The 20,214-nt window shown below is 46.3% G+C and overlaps 2 protein-coding genes across 2 annotated transcripts in view; one reads left to right on the forward strand and one right to left on the reverse strand.

Moving 5' to 3' along the window:
• Window positions 1–296: 296 nt before the first annotated feature.
• LOC145348953 (apolipoprotein L3-like) lies at window positions 297–1,575 on the forward strand. The gene has a single exon (XM_080197092.1). It carries the CDS (start codon window positions 309–311, stop codon window positions 1,041–1,043), a length of 735 nt encoding a protein of 244 aa, XP_080053218.1. The 5' UTR covers window positions 297–308; the 3' UTR covers window positions 1,044–1,575.
• A 10,247-nt stretch (window positions 1,576–11,822) lies between these two features.
• Window positions 11,823–20,214, reverse strand: part of LOC145348593 (apolipoprotein L3-like) — a 52,226-nt gene continuing 43,834 nt past the window's right edge. The window contains exon 3 of the mRNA XM_080196780.1: window positions 11,823–13,263. Coding sequence (XP_080052906.1) covers window positions 12,543–13,263 — 721 coding nt within the window. The 3' untranslated portion in view covers window positions 11,823–12,542. The remainder of the gene's footprint in view (window positions 13,264–20,214) is intronic.

Below are 20,214 nucleotides of genomic sequence, written 5' to 3' on the forward strand. Positions count from 1 at the left end.
ATGGAGCACACCAGAATGATAGGGATTGGGATACCTTAATCTTGGGTTTGGACATAGCTCGGCACAACACAGAGCCGAAGGGCCTGTACTGTGCTGTAATGTTCTATGTTCTAAAAGCGGCTGACCCCATTAGTTGTTGCTGCCACTCCTCCCTTTACATATTGTAGAAAGTGAAATGGCAAAATGCTTAATGAGGAGGAAATGTGCAGTTTGGTTTGTGTTTCATATGTATTTGTTCTATGTCAGTGTTTGCAGTGTCCCAAAATATGTTTTAAGACAAAGTATTTTTCAGATCTCACAGTGAAAAAATGATCAGTGAGCTTGTCCGGGGATATGAACCTAAGTTCCTTCAGTATCAAAGGAAAGTGACAGAATACTACAATGAGCTACAAGCGATTGCAGATGAAATCGACGAGTGTCACAAAGCTGCCACCATTGCGAATATCACAGAATCTTCTATGGGAATTGCAGGAGGAGCTCTCAGCATTGCTGGATTAATTGCTGCTCCGTTCACATTAGGTGCCTCTTTAGTCCTCACTGGGGTCGGGGTGGGGGTAGGTGTAGCTGGGGGTGCCACTAACATTGGAGCCACTCTTACTGATTCTGTCACACAAAAAAATAAACTGGAAAGAGCAACTCAAATTATAGAAGAATATCAAAAGGAAAGCAAAGCCATGGCAGACAATTTACGGAGTGTGTGCCGTGAAATTCAATCGTGCATTCAAACGAATGAGAGAGATTTAGCAAGAGGTGTGTTTGCTGATACATCGGCAGCCCTCACAAAAAGCTTGAGTGTTGTTAGTACAGTGACTGAAGCAGTGACAAAAACCAGCTTAAGATCAATCAAAGCTGTATCAGGAATCCTGTCAGCACTCTTCATAGCGTGGGATATCTATTCTGTAGTGTCAAATGCAAAGGATCTTAAGGAAGGAAGTAAAACTGAAATTGCTGCAAGGATACGGGAAGCAGCTGACAATATAAAGCAGGAACTGAAGGAGTATGAAAAATATCATCAAGACTTGAAAAGTCTTTCAGTTTGCTGAGAGGTGGAATTTATTATTATTAGGAACATTTAGTGTAGGTGCAAGTAGTGAGATTTTAGCATCAACTGATCATCATAGAATCCTTACAGTACAGAAAGAGGCCATTCAGCTCATCGAGTCTGTACTGACCACAATTCCACCCAGGACCCATTCCCGCAACCACACACATCTAACCTACAAATCCCCCTGGCACTAGGGTCAATTTGGCATGACCAATGAACCTAACCTGTGCATCTTTGAATTGTGGGAAGAAACTGGAGCACCCGGAGGAAACCCACGCAGACACAGGGAGAATGTGCAAACTCCACATAGACAGTGACCCGAGGCTGGAATTGAAGCTAGGACCCTGGCATTGTGAGGCAGCAGCGCTAACCACTGCGCCACCGTACTGCCCATCTTTTGATCATTCTGATTTCATATCCACTGTAACAAAACAACAAATAACAGAAAAGTAGAGCTAAAGAAGCAACTTATCATATTGTGCACTCTATTCTGTATTAATAAAATGTATCAACAAAAATTGCTCTAAGATAGTCATAAGAACATAAGAACATAAGAAATAGGAGCAGGGGTAGGCCATCTAGCCCCTCGAGCCTGCCCCGCCATTCAGTAAGATCATGGCTGATCTGAAGTGGATCAGTTCCACTTTCCCACTTTCTCCCCATAACCCTTAATTCCCTAGTGCATCAAAAACCAATCTACCCGTGACTTAAATATACTTAGCAAGGTAGCCTCCACCACTTCAACAGGCAGAGAATTCCAGAGATTCACCACCCTTTGAGTGAAGAAGTTCCTCCTCAACTCTGATCTAAACTGCACCCCCCTCCCCTTATCTTGAGGCTGTGCCCTCTAGTCCTGCTATCCTTTCTAAGCGGAAAGAATCTCTCTACCGCTACCCTATCTATCCCCTAACCAGTCAGAAGTAGATAAATGAACAAGAAGTGAGCCTGAATTGAGTAACAATTGATAAATTAGTACTAAATCAATATATTAGAAAGACTGGGTTTTATTTGAAACTTTTCACTGTAAGCTTTTTAAAGTCACTTAATAATTATACTCTGTATAACCTATGAAAAGAATGCATAATTCCGATAAGATGTCCCAACAATGGGACCATCGAGCTTTGATAAGCCTCAGGAGGTGTACAATGATCTTCAGAGCAATTGGATTCTAACGAACTTTAACTGAAACTTTATGAATAATGAACTATATAAAATCAGATTGAAAGAAATTAACCAGTCCTATTGTTTGCTTGACTGAGACAATAGACAATTGGGAACCAGCTAAATTAACAATAGGAATGACCAAATTTTAATCAGAACAAGCCCAACTTTGACAGAAAGCAATTGTCACTTTTGGGATTAAAGAAAAGTTTCCAAGGATTTGTTGATTTGCTTGACCCCAAGGCAGAATTCCAAGAGGGCTGAGGTCAAAGGAATTTTGAGGGTCCCTCTTCAATGGACTGATCACCGAATGAAGTTGTAAAAATTCATTGTCTTAAAGTTTACACATGTATCTTTTTCTTTGAATAAAGTTCTTTAAAATTTACTATCATTCCGGCACAGGAGCTGGTTTTATTTAAACAACTAATTTCTCCTCTCACTGTCCATCTCGTAAACACAAACGGATTTTGATTTAGTTCCCCCCTCCATTAGCAATGGTTTATTCCCCAAACTCCCCACCCTGTTTTGGTATGATCCAGTTTTCGATGAAGAACCCCACAGCAAACTGGAGACAGGATGAACTCAGACAGCCTGATTTTACCAGCACTTTACGCCTGTTTTCAGGCGTGAAAATTTGATAAAGTCGGGTGTGAGGCGAGAACCACAGCTGGGGGAGTGGGGGGGGGGGGGGGAGGTGGGAGGGAGGAGGTGGGGGGGTGGGGGGAGGTAGGAGGTAGGTGGGGGGGGTGTTGTGGGGTGAGTTGGGGGGCAGTTGGGCGGGGTTGGGGGGAGTTGGGGCTGTGGAGTGCGGGTTGGGGAGAGGTGTGGGGGAGGTGCGGGGGTGTGGGGGTGGTGGGGGGGAGGAGGTGGGGGTGGGGGGGAGGAGGTGGGGGGGCGGAGGTGGGGGGTGGGGGGACGTAGGTGGGTGTGGAGGGAGGTAGGTTGGGGGGAGGTGGGGGGGAGTTGGGGGGGGTGGGGGGGAGGCGGGGGGCTAGTGGCGGGGGAGGTGGTGGGGTAGGGGTGGTGTTGGGGGGGTGTTGGGGGGTGGGGAGGGTGGGGGATTGGTTGGGTGGGGGGCTGGGGGGGTATTGGGGGGTGGGGGGTTGGGTGGGTGGGGGTGTGGGTGTGGGGGGTTGGGGTGTGGGGGGGAGTTGGGGGGGTGGGGGGGAGTTGAGGGTGGTTTGGGGGGTGGCTGGGGGGGTGTTGGGGTGTGGGGGTGAGTTGGGGGGGTGGGGGCGGTTTGGGGGTTGGGGGGGTTTCGGGAGGCGCCTCTATCATATCTGCCTGCCCCACCACCCCTGGCAGTGCGTTCCAGACACCATTCGCTCTCTGTATAAAAAGCTTGCCCATCACATCTCCTTTGAATTTTCCCCCTCTCACCTCAAGTGCATGCCCCCGGTATTTGACATTTTACACATTTAAGCATTCTTGTTTTTCAATTAAATTTACCGCTGTCAAATTGAAAGCACAACACATTTCAGATAAAATATTTCATGCCGAATGTCAGAAGGACACTGTCTTCCACAATGACAAGCATTAATGGGGGACATGGTAGCACAGTGGTTAGCACTGCTGCTTCACAGCTCCAGGGACCTGGGTTCGATTCCCGGCTCGGGTCACTGTCTGTGTGGCGTTTGCACATTCTCCTCATATCTGCGTGGGTTTCCTCCAGTTTCCTCCCACAGTCCAAAGATGTGCGGGTTAGGTTGATTGGCCATGCTAAGAAATTGCCCCTTATTGTCCAGGGATGTGTAGGTTAGAGGGATTATTGGGTATAATATATAGGGATATGGGGGTAGGGCCTGGATTGGATTCTGGTCAGTGCAGACTTGATGGACCGAAGGGCCTCTTTCTGCACTGTAGGGTTCTGTGATTCTATGAATAGTGCTTCAAAGTGAAAGCAGGAGAAACTTGTAAACAAATGTTCAACAAAAAATCCCCAGTGTTTCTTGAGGTTTTTTATTGAAAGCAATGTGACCCCAAGGGATCAGTGCTGGGTCCACTGTTATATTAATGATTTGGATGAGAATTTATGGGGCATGGTTAGTAAGTTAGCAGACGACACAAAATTGGAGGCAAAATGGAGAGTGAAGAAGGTTATCTAGATTGCAACAGGATCTTGATCAAATGGGGAATGGCCCAGAAGTTGGGCCAGGAATACCAGGCGACACAGGGTCTAGCACAAAGGAGGAACTGAAGGAAATCCTTATTCATCTGGAAATTGTATTAGGGAAATTACTGGGATTAAAACCAATAAGTCCCCAGGGCCTGATTGTCTGCATCCCAGAGTTCTCCAGCAAGTGGCCCTCGAAATAGTGGATGCATTGGTTATAATTTTCCAGCATCCTACAGAGTCTGGAAGAGTTCCAGTGGATTAGAGGGTAGTTAATGTAACCACACTTTTTTAAAAAGGAGGAACAGTAAGTAGTCTTACAACACTAGGTTAAACAACAGGTTTACTTGGTAGCATAAGCTTTCGGAGTCTCACTCCTTCATCAAGTGAGTGAAGAGTTGTGTTCACAAGCAGGGGACATAAAGGCTTATTTATCTTGTAAATTGAGTCTGTGTCTATATGTTCCCTGTTTGTGAACCCCCAACTCTTCACTCACCTGATGAAGGAGAAGTGCTCCGAAAGCTTGTGCTACCAAATGCACCTGTTGGACTTTAACACTGTGCCTACCCAAGCCCAATGCCGGCATCTCCACATCATAAAAAAGGAGGGGGAGAGAAAATGGGAAATTATAGACATCGGTGCTGGGGAAAACATTGGAGTCACTTATTAAGGATGTAATTACAGAGCATTTGGAAAGTGGTGACAGGATCGGTCCAAGTCAGCATGGATTCACTAAAGGGAAATCATGCTTGACAAATCTTCTGGGTTTTTTTGAGAATGTGACCAGTCGAGTGGACAAGGGTGAACCATTGGATGTTGTGTATCTGGACTTTCAATAGGCTTTTGACAAGGTCCCACACAAGAGATTAGTGAGCAAAATTAAAGCTCACGGTATCAGGGATAATGTATTGACATGGACAGAGAACTGGTTGGCAGACAGGGAGCAGAGGGTAGGAATAAAAGCAACCTTTTCAGAACCGATGTTCTGTACAACTGCAACATTAGACTCCAGCTCTTATATTCTATATCCCTTCCTCTAAAGGCTAACATACCATAGGCTTTCTTCACCACACTCGCCACTTGCACTGTCACCTTCAAAGACTTGTGCACTTGCACCCCCAGGTCTCGCTGCGACTCTGTACTCCTTACGGGCTTACCCTTTATCATATAATTCCCCCCTACATTATTCCGGCCAAAATGCATCACCTCACATTTATCCGGATTAAACTCCATTGAAAAGAACCATTCCTGTTTTGGGTAATTTGAGCTACAGTGTTAGCTTGGAAAAGTTGGAGTTGTCCTCATTGGAGTAAAGGAGATTGAGGGGTGATTTGGTGGAGCTGTGCCAGATTATGACAGTCTTTGTTAAGGTCTGGACTTGACTCAAAAACAGCTTCTTCCATGAAGACAATTAGAACATAGAACATAGAACACTACAGCACAAACAGGCCCTTCGGCCCACGAGTTGCGCCGATCACGTCAACACCTATCTATAACCCCCAATCCCATAAAACCCCATATACTCATCCAGAAGTCTTTTAAAAGACCCCAGCGAGTTCGCCTCCACCACCACTGACAGCAGCCGATTCCATTCACTCACCACCCTCTGAGTGAAAAACTTACTCCTAACACCACTTCTGTACTTTCCTCCCTGCACCTTAAATCTGTGTCCTCTCGTAGCGACCATTTCAACCCGGGGAAATAGCCTCTGAGAATCCACCCTATCTATTCCTCTCAACATCTTATAAACCTCTATCAGGTCGCCTCTCAACCTTCATCTCTCCAGGGAAAAGAGACCCAGCTCCCTCAACCTAACTTCATAAGGCATGCCTCCCAGTCCAGGCAACATCCTTGTAAATCTCCTCTGTACCCTCTCAATAGCGTCTATGTCTTTCCTATAGTGAGGCGACCAGAACTGCGCACAGTACTCCAAATGAGGCCTGACAAGGGTCTTATAAAGTTGCAGCATTACCTCCCGATTCCTAAACTCAATCCCTCGATTAATGAAGGCCAGTACACCATACGCCTTCTTGACCACCTCTTCCACCTGCGAGGCCGATTTAAGAGTCCTGTGGACCCGGACCCCAAGATCCTTCTGCTCTTCAACACTACTAAGACTCCTGCCCTTGATAGTGTACTCGTTCATCCCGTTGGTTCTGCCAAAATGGACGACTACGCATTTATCCGCGTTGAAGTCCATCTGCCACTTCTCCGCCCAGTCCTGCATCCTATTTATGTCCTGCTGCAACTTTTGACATCCTTCCAGACCATCCACAACACCACCGACCTTCGTGTCATCAACGAACTTGCTTACCCATCCTTCCACTTCCTCATCCAGGTCATTTATGAAAATGACAAACAGCAAGGGTCCTAGAACAGATCCCTGGGGCACTCCACTGGTGATTGACCTCCATTCAGAAAAAGCCCCATCCACAACCACTCTCTGCCTTCTGCAGGCAAGCCAGTTCTGGATCCACAAGGCCAAAGGCCCTTGGATCCCATGCCCTCTCACCTTCTCAAGAAGTCTTGCATGGGGGACCTTATCAAACGCCTTGCTGAAGTCCATGTACACCACGTCCACAGCACTTCCTTCATCAATGTGCTCAGTCACATCATCGAAGAACTCAACTAGGCTCGTAAGGCACGACCTGCCCTTGACAATTAAATGGACTTACTTTACATTAAGCTGATCTTTCTCTATACCCTGGCCACGATTGTAACATTATATTCTGCATCCTTTCCTTTCCTTCTCTCTTATGGACTCTAAGAACAGTATGCTTTGTCTACAGCACGCAAGAAACAATACTGTTCATGTGTCCCAATACATGTGATGATAGTGGCTGGAATTTTACCGTCCTGCCCACCACTGGAATCAGAATTGATGAAGGGAAAATCATGCAAAGGTGCATTGACTCTAAGCGGCAGCACGTAGCACAGTGGTTAGCACTGCTGCCTCACAGCACCAGGGACCCAGGTTCAATTCCTGACTTGGGTCACTGTCTGTGTGAAGTTTCCACATTCTCCCCATGTCTGCGTGAGTTTCCTTTGGGTGCTCCGGTTTCCTTCCCACACTCCAAAGATGTGCGGGTTAGGTGGATTGGCCACGCTAAATTACCCCTTAGTGTCAGGGGGACTAGCTAGGGTAAATGCATGGGGTTATGGGGATAGGGCCTGGGTGGGATTGTGGTTGGTGCAGACTCGATGGGCTGAATGGCCTCCTTCTCCACTACAGGGATTCTATGATTCTATGACCTCAGGCGGGAGTTTAGGTTTTCGGGACGAGCGAGGCTGTAAAATCCCACCCAATAAATCAAATCAAATCAAATGAATTGTGCAGGAGTTACTCCTGACTGCTCCCTGAGTGACCTGCAGTGCACTGAGCCACCCTGACACCACAGTGAAAGATCAGATCATTCCAATTGTTGCCCTGCTGCTACCTATCACTTTGGAATTGTTTATGGGTTAAGGGGAGGAAAGGCTATTGCCTCAGGATCAGGATACTGAGCTTGATGATCCGCTGTGATCACACTGAATGGCAGAGCAGGCTTGAAGGGCCTACTTCTGTTTCTAGTTTCTATGTTTCCATCTCCCCTTCAAACTTGCCTACCCATACAGTGGGATCGTGTAGCAGATTGGAAATGTTCCAGAGTACAGCTCTGAGGGCCCCACTGCGGAAACAAGGAACAAAGAACAGAACAGCACTACAACAGGTCCTTCAGCCTCCTCAAACCTGCACCAATCACACTGTCCTTTCTAAACCAACTGCTTCTATCCCTCCATTCCCCATTTGTTCATGTACCTACTAACATAAGTCTTAAATGTCGCTAACATAACTGCCTCAACCATCTCACTTGGCACTACAGTCCAGCCCCCCACCATCCTCTGTGTAAGAAACGTCCCCCACACGTCTCCACTGAACCATTCCCCCGTTATCTTAAACTTGTGCCCCCTTGTAATTGTCATTTCTGCCCTGGGAAAAAGCTTCCAGCTGTTCACCCAATCTGTAGCCCTCATAATTTTATGAACTTCTATCAGGTCGTTCCCTCAGCCTCCGTCTTTCCAGGGGGGATCAATACCCTCCATACCAGGAGGTGTGGACCAGTGTGGTATTTCTTCATGGTGAGAGATGGGCGGCACGGTAGCACAGTGGTTAGCACTGCTGCTTCACAGCTCCAGGGTCCTGGGTCCTGGGTTCAATTCCCGGCTCGGGTCACTGTCTGTGTGGAGTTTGCACATTCTCCTCGTGTCTGCGTGGGTTTCCTCCGGGTGCTCCGGTTTCCTCCCACAACCCAAAGATGTGCGGGTTAGGTTGATTGGCCATGCTAAGAAATTGCCCCTTAGTATCCAGGGATGCGGAGGTTAGAGGGATTAGTGGGTGTAATGTGTGGGGATATGGGGGTAGGGCCTGGGTGGGATTGTGTTCGGTGCAGACTCGATGGGCCGAAGGGCCTCTTCCTGCACTGTAGGGTTCTATGATTCTATGAGGACAGGTGAAGAAAACCGTGAAACACCAGTGTGGATAGCAGAGACAAGAAGAGATCACGGCGTCCACCCAGGGAATGGGCAGCTTAGTGCTCAGCTCATTTGCAGCTCCCCACCAGGCTGCCAAGTTCAGTGTCATCACACTTTGCAAACTTGACAACTCTACCGGAGAACATGTCATCATAAACTGGGAACCAGGCCCGCCGGGCAGTTCGACTTTGTGCTCATGGGGGGCCTCATTGCCACCTGGCGGGCGGGCACACGCGGGCACACGACTGGGCAGAAACCCACAGGAGATAGAAAGCTTCTGTCTTTTTAAATCCTGAAAGAACGGCTGCAGCGAAATGAAGGTGCAGTAAAAGTTCCACACCGGGAATGAACTGAGTGGGATGGGGATGGGTGGATACAGGAGATTGTTTTAAATAAGGTTCATTAGCATTGGAGCGTCCCTGGTAAGGTAAATGGATATGGTATGATAATAATGTTTTTTCTCTTTTCATTCACAGGTTTTAAGTCGGTCCACCTCGTGTCCAACGAGGGGCATACACGCCATGGGTCGTACTGGGGCTGCTCTTGGTTGTTCAGGATTGGCCTAGTGCTTCATGTCGTTAGTGTGTGCCTAAACTGGACCAGATACTGGGCAAGACGACAGCTCAGTGACTATCACTGATTGCTGTGCAGACACACGGATTTGGGCCGGTGTCTGTGGGAGTTTGCGCATTCTCCCCGTGCTTGCGTGGGTTTTCTCCGGGTGCTCCGGTTTCCTACCACACCCCAAAGATGTGCTGTTAGGCTGATTGGCAGGAATAAATTGTCCCGAAATCAGTTTCCCTCAATCTGGGTGGCCATAAATCATTAGATAGGGGTCATGGGTAGACAGGTGGTGTTGAGATGGCGGCGCGGGCTCGTTGGGCCGAAGGGCCTGTTTCCCGGGCTGATTTTGTTCTTTGTTCAATCTGGCACCATCTCGACAATCCTCAGATCCTACTAATGTGTGGCGACTGGAGCATTAGTTGTGGCTTAACCAGAGTTTTATAAAGCGTTATGGACGGGGAAGAGGTTTAACTTAAATAACCCCGATTTCTCCTCTCATGACATGTCCATAGACAGAAAGGTGTTTTGATTATGATTTTATAAACAGTGGCATATTGTATTTCCCAACCGTTCAGTTTTGGCGTGATCCAATTTCTAATAATAACCTTATAGCGAACTCGAGATAGAGTAAACTCAGAGGGTTAGTTTATTTGCACACACATAAAATGGGCAGTGCAACATCGCCTCGATGCATTCATGCAATAAAAGAGGGAGAGAGAAAGAAAGGTTTACAAGTCCACAAACAAACAATTATTGTTTGTTATGAGGCCAGAGTCCAATGGTGTACTCTTTCAAAGTTGGCATGTTGAAGGCTAAAGCTGGATAATTCCACTTTTTAGTGTCGATGACTTCCATGATGGGAATAGGCACACTGAAATTAACTAGTCTTCCGGTCGAAGCTATAGAAATTCAGAGGTCCTAGTAGAAACAGTGTAGATGGGAGCCAGGCATTCACCCAGACCAAGCCTTGGTTCAAAGCTGCTGCTTGGTAGATGGAGGATGGTATATCGCTTTGCAGCTCTACATTTTCTTCCAGCTAGGGGGAGCTCCCAGTTTCTCCACTGACTATGATGATGGGTATATATTCCTTTATCTGGACTCTTGAGATTGTTACACACCCAAAACCCCCCCCCACCCCAACCCCCAACACCCCCCAAAACCTCCCCACCCCCCAACAACCCGCCCCACCCTCCAAAACCCCCCACCCCCAACACCTCCCAAAACCCCCCCAACCCCCAAACCGTCCCCACCCTCCCAACTCCCCCCCACACCCCCCCAACTCCCCCCCACACCCCACCCCCCCACCCCACGACCACCCCCACCACCCCTAACTCCCCCCAACCACCCCCAAATCCCCCAACCCTCAAACCACCCTCAACTCCCCCCCACCCCCCCAACCACCCCCAAATCCCCCCCAACCCTCAACTCCCCCCCACCCCCCCAACTCACCCCCACCACCCCAACTCCCCACCCCCCAACACGCCCCCAGCCCCCCACCCAACCAACTCCCCACCCTCCCCACCTCCCAACACCCCCCCAACACAATCCCCACCCCACCACCTCCCCCGCCACTACCCCCCCGCCTCCCCCCACCACCCCCCAACTCCCCCCCACCTCTACCCACAGCCCCCAACACCCTCCCACCTCCCCCCACCTACCTCCCCCCACCCCCCACCTCCGCCCCCCCCCCCCCCCCCCCCCACCTCCTCCCCCAGTTGTGCCTCTCGTCTCACACCCGACTTTATCAAATTTTCACGCCTGAAAACAGGCGTAAAGTGCTGGTAAAATCAGGCTGTCTGAGTTCATCCTGTCTCCAGTTTGCTGTGGGGTTCTTCATCGAAAACTGGATCATACCAAAACAGGGTGGGGAGTTTGGGGAATAAACCATTGCTAATGGAGGGGGGAACTAAATCAAAATCCGTTTGTGTTTACGAGATGGACAGTGAGAGGAGAAATTAGTTGTTTAAATAAAACCAGCTCCTGTGCCGGAATGATAGTAAATTTTAAAGAACTTTATTCAAAGAAAAAGATACATGTATAAACTTTAAGACAATGAATTTTTGCAACTTCATTCGGTGATCAGTCCATTGAAGAGTGACCCTCAAAATTCCTTTGACCTCAGCCCTCTTGGAATTCTGCCTTGGGGTCAAGCAAATCAACAAATCCTTGGAAACTTTTCTTTTAATCCCAAAAGTGACAATTGCTTTCTGTCAAAGTTGGGCTTGTTCTGATTAAAATTTGGTCATTCCTATTGTTAATTTAGCTGGTTCCCAATTGTCTATTGTCTCAGTCAAGCAAACAATAGGACTGGTTAATTTCTTTCAATCTGATTTTATATAGTTCATTATTCATAAAGTTTCAGTTAAAGTTCGTTAGAATCCAATTGCTCTGAAGATCATTGTACACCTGAGGCTTATCAAAGCTCGATGGTCCCATTGTTGGGACATCTTATCGGAATTATGCATTCTTTTCATAGGTTATACAGAGTACAATTATTAAGTGACTTTAAAAAGCTTACAGTGAAAAGTTTCAAATAAAACCCAGTCTTTCTAATATATTGATTTAGTACTAATTTATTAATTGTTACTCAATTCAGGCTCACTACTTGTTCATTTATCTACTTCTGACTGGTGACTATCTTGAGTAATTTTTGTTGATACATTGATTAATGCAGAATAGAATGCAGAAAATGAAAAATTGCTTCTTTAGCTCTACTTTGCGGTTATTTGTTGTTTTGTTACAGTGGATACAAAATCAGAATGATCAAAAGATGGGCAGTACAGTGGCGCAGTGGTTAGCGCTGCCGCCTCACAATGCCAGGGTCCTAGCTTCAATTCCAGCCTCGGGTCACTGTCTATGTGGAGTTTGCACATTCTCCCTGTGTCTGTGTGGGTTTCCTCCCACAATTCAAAGATGCACAGGTTAGGTTCATTGGTCATACCAAATTGACCCTAGTGCCAGGGGGATTTGTAGGTTAGATGTGTGTGGTTGCGGGAATGGGTCCTGGGTGGAATTGTGGTCGGTACAGACTCGATGAGCTGAATGGCCTCTTTCTGTACTGTAAGGATTCTATGATGATCAGTTTATGCTAAAATCTCACTACTTGCACTTACACTAAATGTTCCTAATAATAATAAATTCCACCTCTCAGCAAACTGAAAGACTTTTCAAGTCTTGATGATATTTTTCATACTCCTCTAGTTCCTGCTTCATATTGTCAGCTGCTTCCCGTATCTTTGCAGCAATTTCAGTTTTACCTCCTTCGGCAAGATCCTTTGCATCTGACACTACAGAATAGATATCCCACGCTATGAAGAGTGCTGACAGGATTCCTGTTGCAGCTTTGATTGTTTTTAAGCTGCTTTTTGTCACTGCAGTAACAATATTTGTGAGGGCTGTCGATGTTTTAGCAAACACATCTCCTGCTATATCTCTCTCATTCATTTGAATGTACGATTGAATTTCACGGCACACACTCTGTAAATTGTCTTCCATGGCTTTGCTTTCCTCTTGATATTCTTCTATAATTTGTTTTACTCTTTCCAGTTTATTATTTTGTGTGACAGAATCAGTAACAGTGGCTCCAATGTTAGTGGCACCCCCAGCTACACCTACCCCAACCCCGACCCCAGTGAGGGCTAAAGAGGCGCCTACTGTGAACGGAGCAGCAATTAATCCAGCAATGCTGAGAGCTCCTCCTGCAATTCCCATAGAAGATCCTGTGACATTCGCAATGGTGGCAGCTTTGTGACACTCGTCGATTTCATCTGCAATCGCTTGGAGCTCATCGTAGTGTTCATTCACCTTCCTTTGATACTCAAAAAACATACATTCAAATTTCCCAACATGCTCTCTGATGATTTTTTCACTGCAAGATTTGAAAAATACTTTGTCTTAAAACATATTTTGGGACACTGCAAGCAATGACATAGCACAAATACATATGAAACACAAACCAAACTGTACATTTCCTCCTCATTAAGCATTTTGCCATTTCACTTTCTACAATATGTAAAGGGAGGAGTGGCAGCAACAACTAATGGGGTCAGCCGCTTTTCAATTATTCTTGCTGAACATTTCTGACATTGACCAATCTGATTTCCTCTCCGCAATTTAACCAATTTGTTTTAGCTGTTGAGATCGTCCTTGGCTTATTTTCATTTCTACAGCTTATAAACACTTACTTACCTTTGAGAAAACAGGTATAGATGCTTGAAAATATGTAATTACCAATGGTGTAAATTGAGAGGACAGAGTGTAGACAAATACTTTGTTAATCAGTGTATGTTTAAGTGCCGTTTGTAGCTGCAATTCTTAAACAGAGATTTACCAAACACAGCCAGAGAGGTACTTCCTGAGTAGGACATAAACGTGGCAAACAGCAGTATCATTTTCCAATTTCTGAAGAGATTCCATCAGGACTGTGCAAATAGATCAGGTCTCTCCATCTAAGTTCAAACTGATTCACTAATATTCTCCCAGGAACTGATCTCACCTACAAGTTATTCCAGGTTACACCTCAAGATTAGGTTCACTAAGGAGAGGAGTTTATTACAGAAGCAGCATTCTAACCATTCTTCACATTCCAATCTGTAAATATCCCTCAATTGGGTCTTTGCCTATGTATGCCATGTTTGTGAACCTACCTCCACTCACCTGATGAAGCAGCAGTGCTCTGAAAGCTCATGGTACCAAGTAAACCTGTTGGACTTTAACCTGGTGCTGTGAGACTCACTATGGGAGCAGCATGGGTGAACGGACCTGTTAACCTCATCATGACTCCCTCAATCACCTTCTAATCTAAAACAGTATGACCACTCAGTCTCATTTTCTTTCCATCGTATCATTCAATGCACAATCAGAACAGAACATTGAAACACACCCCCTGCTCATTCCAATGACACTCATTTCCTCTTGCCACGCTATCCCCACACTATTATTGGATAGAATTTAACAGAACTTGGGGTTCCTGTGGGCAGCAGAGGTGATAATTCGACTCTCGCCCGACGTCCAAGTCACCGGCTGTCCAATTATCAGAACAGAACATCGCCTCTAGCGATGATCTTTGCATCATCGATGGAGACAGGAGAGGTTCCGGAGGATTGGAGGATTGTGGATGTGGTTCCTATATTCAAGAAAGGGAATAGGGATCCATTTTAGCAGCAGTGGGATTCAAACCCATGCCTCCGAAGAGACTTTTTGATAGGCAACGGGATTAAGGGTTATGGGGAGAGGGCAGGAAGGTGGAACTGAGACACGACAGATCAGCCATGATCTTATTGAATGGCGGGGCAGGCTCGAAGGGTGAGATGGCCTACTCCTGCTCCTATTTCTTATGTTCTTACGTTCTTACGAATAGGGATAGCTCAGGAAATTACCGACCGGTGAGTCTAACTTCAGTGGTTAGTAAGTTGATGGAGAAGATCCTGAGAGACAGGATTTATGAACATTTAGAGAAGTATAGTTCGATCAAAAGTAGTCAGCACGGCTTTGTCAAAGGCAAATTGTGCCTTACGAGCCTGGTTGAGTTCTTTGAAAATTGACTAAACACATTGACAAAGGAAGAGCGGTGGACTTGGTTTACGTGGACTTCAGCAAGGTGTTCGACAAGGTCCCCCATGCAAGACTTATTGAAAAAGTGAGGGGGCATGGGATCCAAGGGGCTGTTGCCTTGTGAATCCAGAACTGGCTTGCCTGCAGAAGGCAGAGAATGGTTGTGGATGGGTCTTTTTTCTTCATGGATGTCGGTCACCAGTGGAGCACCCCAGGGATCTGTTCTGGGGCTCTTGCTGTTCGTGATTTTCATAAATAACCTGGATGAAGAAGTGGAAGGGTAGTTGGTAAGTTTGCCGATGGCACAAAGTTTGGAGGTGTTGTGGATAGTTTGGAAGAATGTCAGAAGTTGCAGCGCGACATAGATAGGATGCAAGACTGGGCGGAGAATTGGCAGATGGACTTCAAACCGGATAAATGTGTAGTGGTCCATTTTGGCAGGACCAATGGGTTGCAGGAGTATCATATCAAGGGTAAGACTCTTAGCAGTGTAGAGTTTCAGAAGGACCTTGGGGTCCGGGTCCATCGGACTCTTAAATCAGCCTCACAGGTAGAGGATGTGGTTAAGAAGGCGTATGGTGTACTGGCCTTCATCAATCGAGGGATTGAGTTTAGGAGTCGGGAGATAATGCTGCAGCTGTAGAAGACCCTTGTCAGACCCCACTTGGAGTACTGTGCGCAGTTCTGGTCGCCTCAATGCAGGAGGGACGTGGAAGCTATTGAAAGGGTGCAGAGGAGATTTACAAGGATGTTGCCTGGATTTGGTGGCATGCCTGATGAGGATAGGTTGAGGGAGCTAGGTCTTTTCTCCTTGGAGAGATGAAGGATGAGAGGTGACCTGATAGAGGTTTAAGATGTTGAGAGGTATAGGTCAGGTGGATTCTTGGAGGATATTTCCCAGGGCTGAAATGGTTGCTACGAGAGGACACAGGTTTAAGATGCTGGGGAGTAGGTACACAGGAGATGTCAGGGGTAAGTTTCTCGCTCAGAGGGTGGTGGGTGAGTGGAATCGGCTGCCGTCAGTGGTGGTGGAGGCAAATTCGATAGAGTCTTTTAAGAGGCTTCTGGATGAGTATGTGGGACTTTATAGGATTGAGGGTTATAGGTAAACCTAGTAGTTGGCGATATTATGGGCGCAACTGTGGGCCGAAGTGCCTGTTTGTGCTGTAGTTTTTCTACGTTCTATGTTCTAAGCACACCAGCAGGGAGGCCCAGAGCAGGAGCTGCCTTGCGAAAGGGTGGAAGATTCTCCCAGTGAGAAAGTCAAAAGGAATGCTGATAGCATTAGTCTACACAAATGATGGGGATGAAGGAGAAGGCCAGAGGGAATAAGAAGTTGACAAGTGAAAGTAACAGTTGAAGAGGCTCTGGTGATGCAATTCACTGATTCTGGTTCCATCCACAGGATCCCCATTCTCAGCACTAAATTCCACTCACTGATCCTGCAGTGTCTTTGTTAGAATGAGAGGTTAAGGAGAGAAGCTGAAGGGCTTACAGAGAGTCAAAATTGCAGGAAGTTTGGGCCAAGGACATTGCTTTGATGAAAGCTTGCAGTGAGGTCATGAGATATGATTTGACCGACCTCAACAATCACAACCATCATCCTTTGTGCTGGGGTCCCAGAATCACAAGATTCCTCCGTGCATCTGCTGTCAAAGTGCTGGCTAGTGAACCTCTATCGTATACAGTCACATCTCTCCATCTAAGTCCAGACTGATTCATCAAAATCCTTCTGGGAATGGAACTACAAAGTCGGGTCTATATGTGATTCCTGGCGACACTGCAGGATCAGTGGGTGGAATTTAGTGCTGAGGATGGGGATCCTGTGGATGGAACCAGAATCAGTGAATTCCACACCCTCCCGAATTCTGACTGCAATCACTTGCTGCCCAGTGAAGCTCGCCAGCAGCAGACAGGCCCAGAGTGGCAGCGGGTGATTGCTACCTGTGGGAAGTACCCATGGTCCCACAGTTCAATGATGATTCCCCTTTGAACCGTCCTCCTGTCAGCAAAGACAGGAGATTCTCCCTCTGCCAAGATGGAAAGAAGTGACCACCCCACCTGACTCAGGAAGTCTGGGTGGAGGTGACCTCCTCTTAGGATGCTTCTGATGATGGTGACGGGTCCTGCCAGCAGGCACCTCAGGATGCCACATCGACAGAGGAATCAACTCAGAGGAGTCCCTCACAATTCATTGTGACCACAGGTGAATCACAGAATGCGGCAAAAATCATCCAGGTCAAAGAAGCATCAAAGTCAGCAGCTTTGCTCAGAGACAGTAAACATAAATGAAAAAAAAAATCACTGCATACAGAGAGAACATTGCTGTAGTTCACTTCATGTGTACAATGGAGTAGTGTCCTATATATCTGCTCCTTATTCAATTTATCAGTTATAATATGGTACTTGATTGTTAATGTGTGGACTGGGAATTAAATTACATTTAGAGGTTGCAGATTCAAAATAAAAATCATCAACTCAACTGAGAAATAATTACTGAGACACGCCTTTTGAATTATCTGCAGTCTCTGCTCTGTAGGCCAGAGCAGAAGTCAGATGGCACCCCCAAACTGCAGTCACTAAAACACCAGGAGGGCCTTAGTTAAACTGCCTCAAAATAAGAACCTTTCTCATCTCCCTAGATTTGCTGCTCAGTATGTGAGTTGGAAAGTGTAGGGGGATGTTATCAAAACTGCACTGTATCATGGTGGGACTATGGGCACAGTTTTCCAGTTCCACCCCCTCCTAGACTGGAAATTCCCACCCACGATCAACAGACCTTTCACTGGTCAGTCAAATTATCTGTCTCGCCTACCATGATTCATGTGGTGGGCGTGACTGAAATGTTTACTCCTGCCTGGCACAAAAGAAAAATGGGCAAGAGGACCAATCCATAGCTTACAATGGAAATTAGGGAGAGTATCCGATCCAAGGAAGAAGCATACAGATTGGCCCAGAAAACTAATAGGTCTGAGGATTGGGAGCAGTCTAGAATTCAGCAATGAAAGATCAAGGGATTGATTAAGAAGGGCAAAATACAATCCAAAAGTAAGCTTGCAGGGAACATAAAGACTGACACTAAAAGTTTTTACAGATACATGAAGAGAAAGATTGGTGATAATAAGGGATAAAGAAATGGCCGAGTAATTCAATGCATTCTTTGGTTCTGTCTTCAGACGAGAGGACACAAATGAGATGCCAGAAATGTTGAAGAAAGCAAAATTTAGAGAGAGGGAAGAACTGAGGGAGATCAATATTACTATACAGAGATGGTGGTGGGAAAATTGATGTCATTGAAGATGGATAACTCCCCAGGGCCTGATAATCTACATCCCAGAGTACTTAAAGAAGTGGATCTCGAAATGGAGGATGCATTGGTGGTCATCTTCCAGGATTCTATGGACTCAGGAACAGTCCCTGCAGATTGGAGGATAGCGAATGTCACTCCAATATTCAAGAAGGGAGGTAGAGGAAAACAAGCAATTATAGACCAGTAAGCTTAACATTGGTAGTGGGGAAAATCCTCAAATCCATTATCAAGGACTTTATAGCGGAGCATTTAGAAAGCAGTGGTAGGATCAGAGTCAGCATGGATTTATGAAGGGGAAATCATCATTCTAGACTAATCTATTGGAATTCTTTGAAGATGTAACTAGTAAGGTTGACAAGGGGGAGCCAGTAGATGTAGTATATTTGGACTTTCAGAAAGTGTTTGACCAAGTCCCACTTAAGAGATTATCGTCCAAGATTAAAGCTAATGGAATTGGGTGAAAAGTATTGAGATGGATAGAAAACTGGGTGGCAGAGAGGAAACAGACTGTGACCCCTGGTTCTGCACTGCCCCAACATCAGGAACATCCTTCCTGCACCTATCCTGTCTAATCCTATTACATGATCAGGCCTGAAATAACTCCTTAAAGGTCAGTATCCCTTTACCAGTTTCCCTTACAAACTATTTCATTCAGAGTGCTTCAGGTACAACAACAGAATCCGAAGTGTCAGTGGACCTGACACTCAGTTCTTTTTTTATACACAGGCTTCCTGATTGTGGTCATAATTGCCTGCCAAATCAGGGAGTTCATACTCCAGGAGCCAATCTCATGTGCCTTGTTAAAGTCACCGCACCCCTGCCCCCCTCCCACCTATTAGTATATCTAACAAGCACCCACCTCTTTCATAGCAAGCTCCAGAATTCTAGTTAGCCCCCTTCCTTGGGTGGCAGTGGCTTCATCTGCAGTGTCCATTTTGGACTCAAGAGCTCCTAACTACAGGCGGCGAGAGGAAGGGGCTGGCTGGTTTGAGAAGATGGACTCAACTCAGTTCCCAGCCTGCTGGGCAGTGATAGCATTGGGACAGTCTGTGGTTGAGGCCCAAACCTTGTCCAGATGGTTTTTTTCAGAATGGCCTCACCCACGCATTTTCTGTGAGGTGCAACGGTTTGAGGTAATCATCCTGGACCATTTAAGTAATTCTTTAACAAAACATTTCTTTCAGCCTCCAATTGGCTCCCCCAGCTACTACTGTTGTGGCCTTTGCATTGGGCTTCTTGTTACTTTTCTACCCCAGGTTTGGGAATGGCAAACTTTAATATGTTGCAGAGTTGTCTGCCCATGAGCAAGTTTGCAGGAGTGGCTTGGAATGGAGAGTTGGGAGCGTGGTGGGGGTGGGGGGAGTGGTGGTGGGGTTGACCTACAATCAAATACCACCGGGAGATTTGTCTCCATTGATGCTGCTGACTGATTTTAACTATTCTCTCCATGAGCCCATTCAACGATGGACGGTATGTTGATTCCCATTTGAATTCATGAACAATGTGAATTCCTGCTGACAAAAGATGTTCCATTGTCAGAAACTAGCACCTCTGTATCCCATGTATCGTAAGTGAGGTGTGATTCCCATGGGTGTTTCCCCCCCTATTGTCCTTTTGTTTTTTTCTTATGAATGGAGGCGCTGGATACAAAAGTAATCCATACCAACTATTTGGTATTTTTGCTATCTCTGCCTATATGGTGGCACAATTGTGTAGTCTGCATGGGTTTCCTCCGGATGCTCTGGTTTCCTCTCAGTCTGGAAGATGTGCTGGTTCAGTGCATTGGCTGTGCTAAACTCCCCCTCAGTGTATCCAAATGGAGTGTGGTGACTTGGGAATTTTCACACTCAGTTCATTGCAGTGTTAATGTAAGACTATTTATGGCACTAATAAATAAACTTTTAAAAAATGTATTTGTCTGAAAACTATCAGGCTGTACCATACCTATCTGGTTAG

This window comes from Carcharhinus amblyrhynchos, chromosome 1 (genome assembly GCF_965287045.1).
Source record: "Carcharhinus amblyrhynchos chromosome 1, sCarAmb.v2.hapA, whole genome shotgun sequence".
Taxonomy (NCBI): domain Eukaryota; kingdom Metazoa; phylum Chordata; class Chondrichthyes; order Carcharhiniformes; family Carcharhinidae; genus Carcharhinus; species Carcharhinus amblyrhynchos.

Excerpts from the sequence above, each read along its gene's own strand:
- LOC145348953 (XM_080197092.1), top strand. The coding sequence starts at position 309 with ATGATCAGTGAGCTTGTCCGGGGATATGAACCTAAGTTCCTTCAGTAT.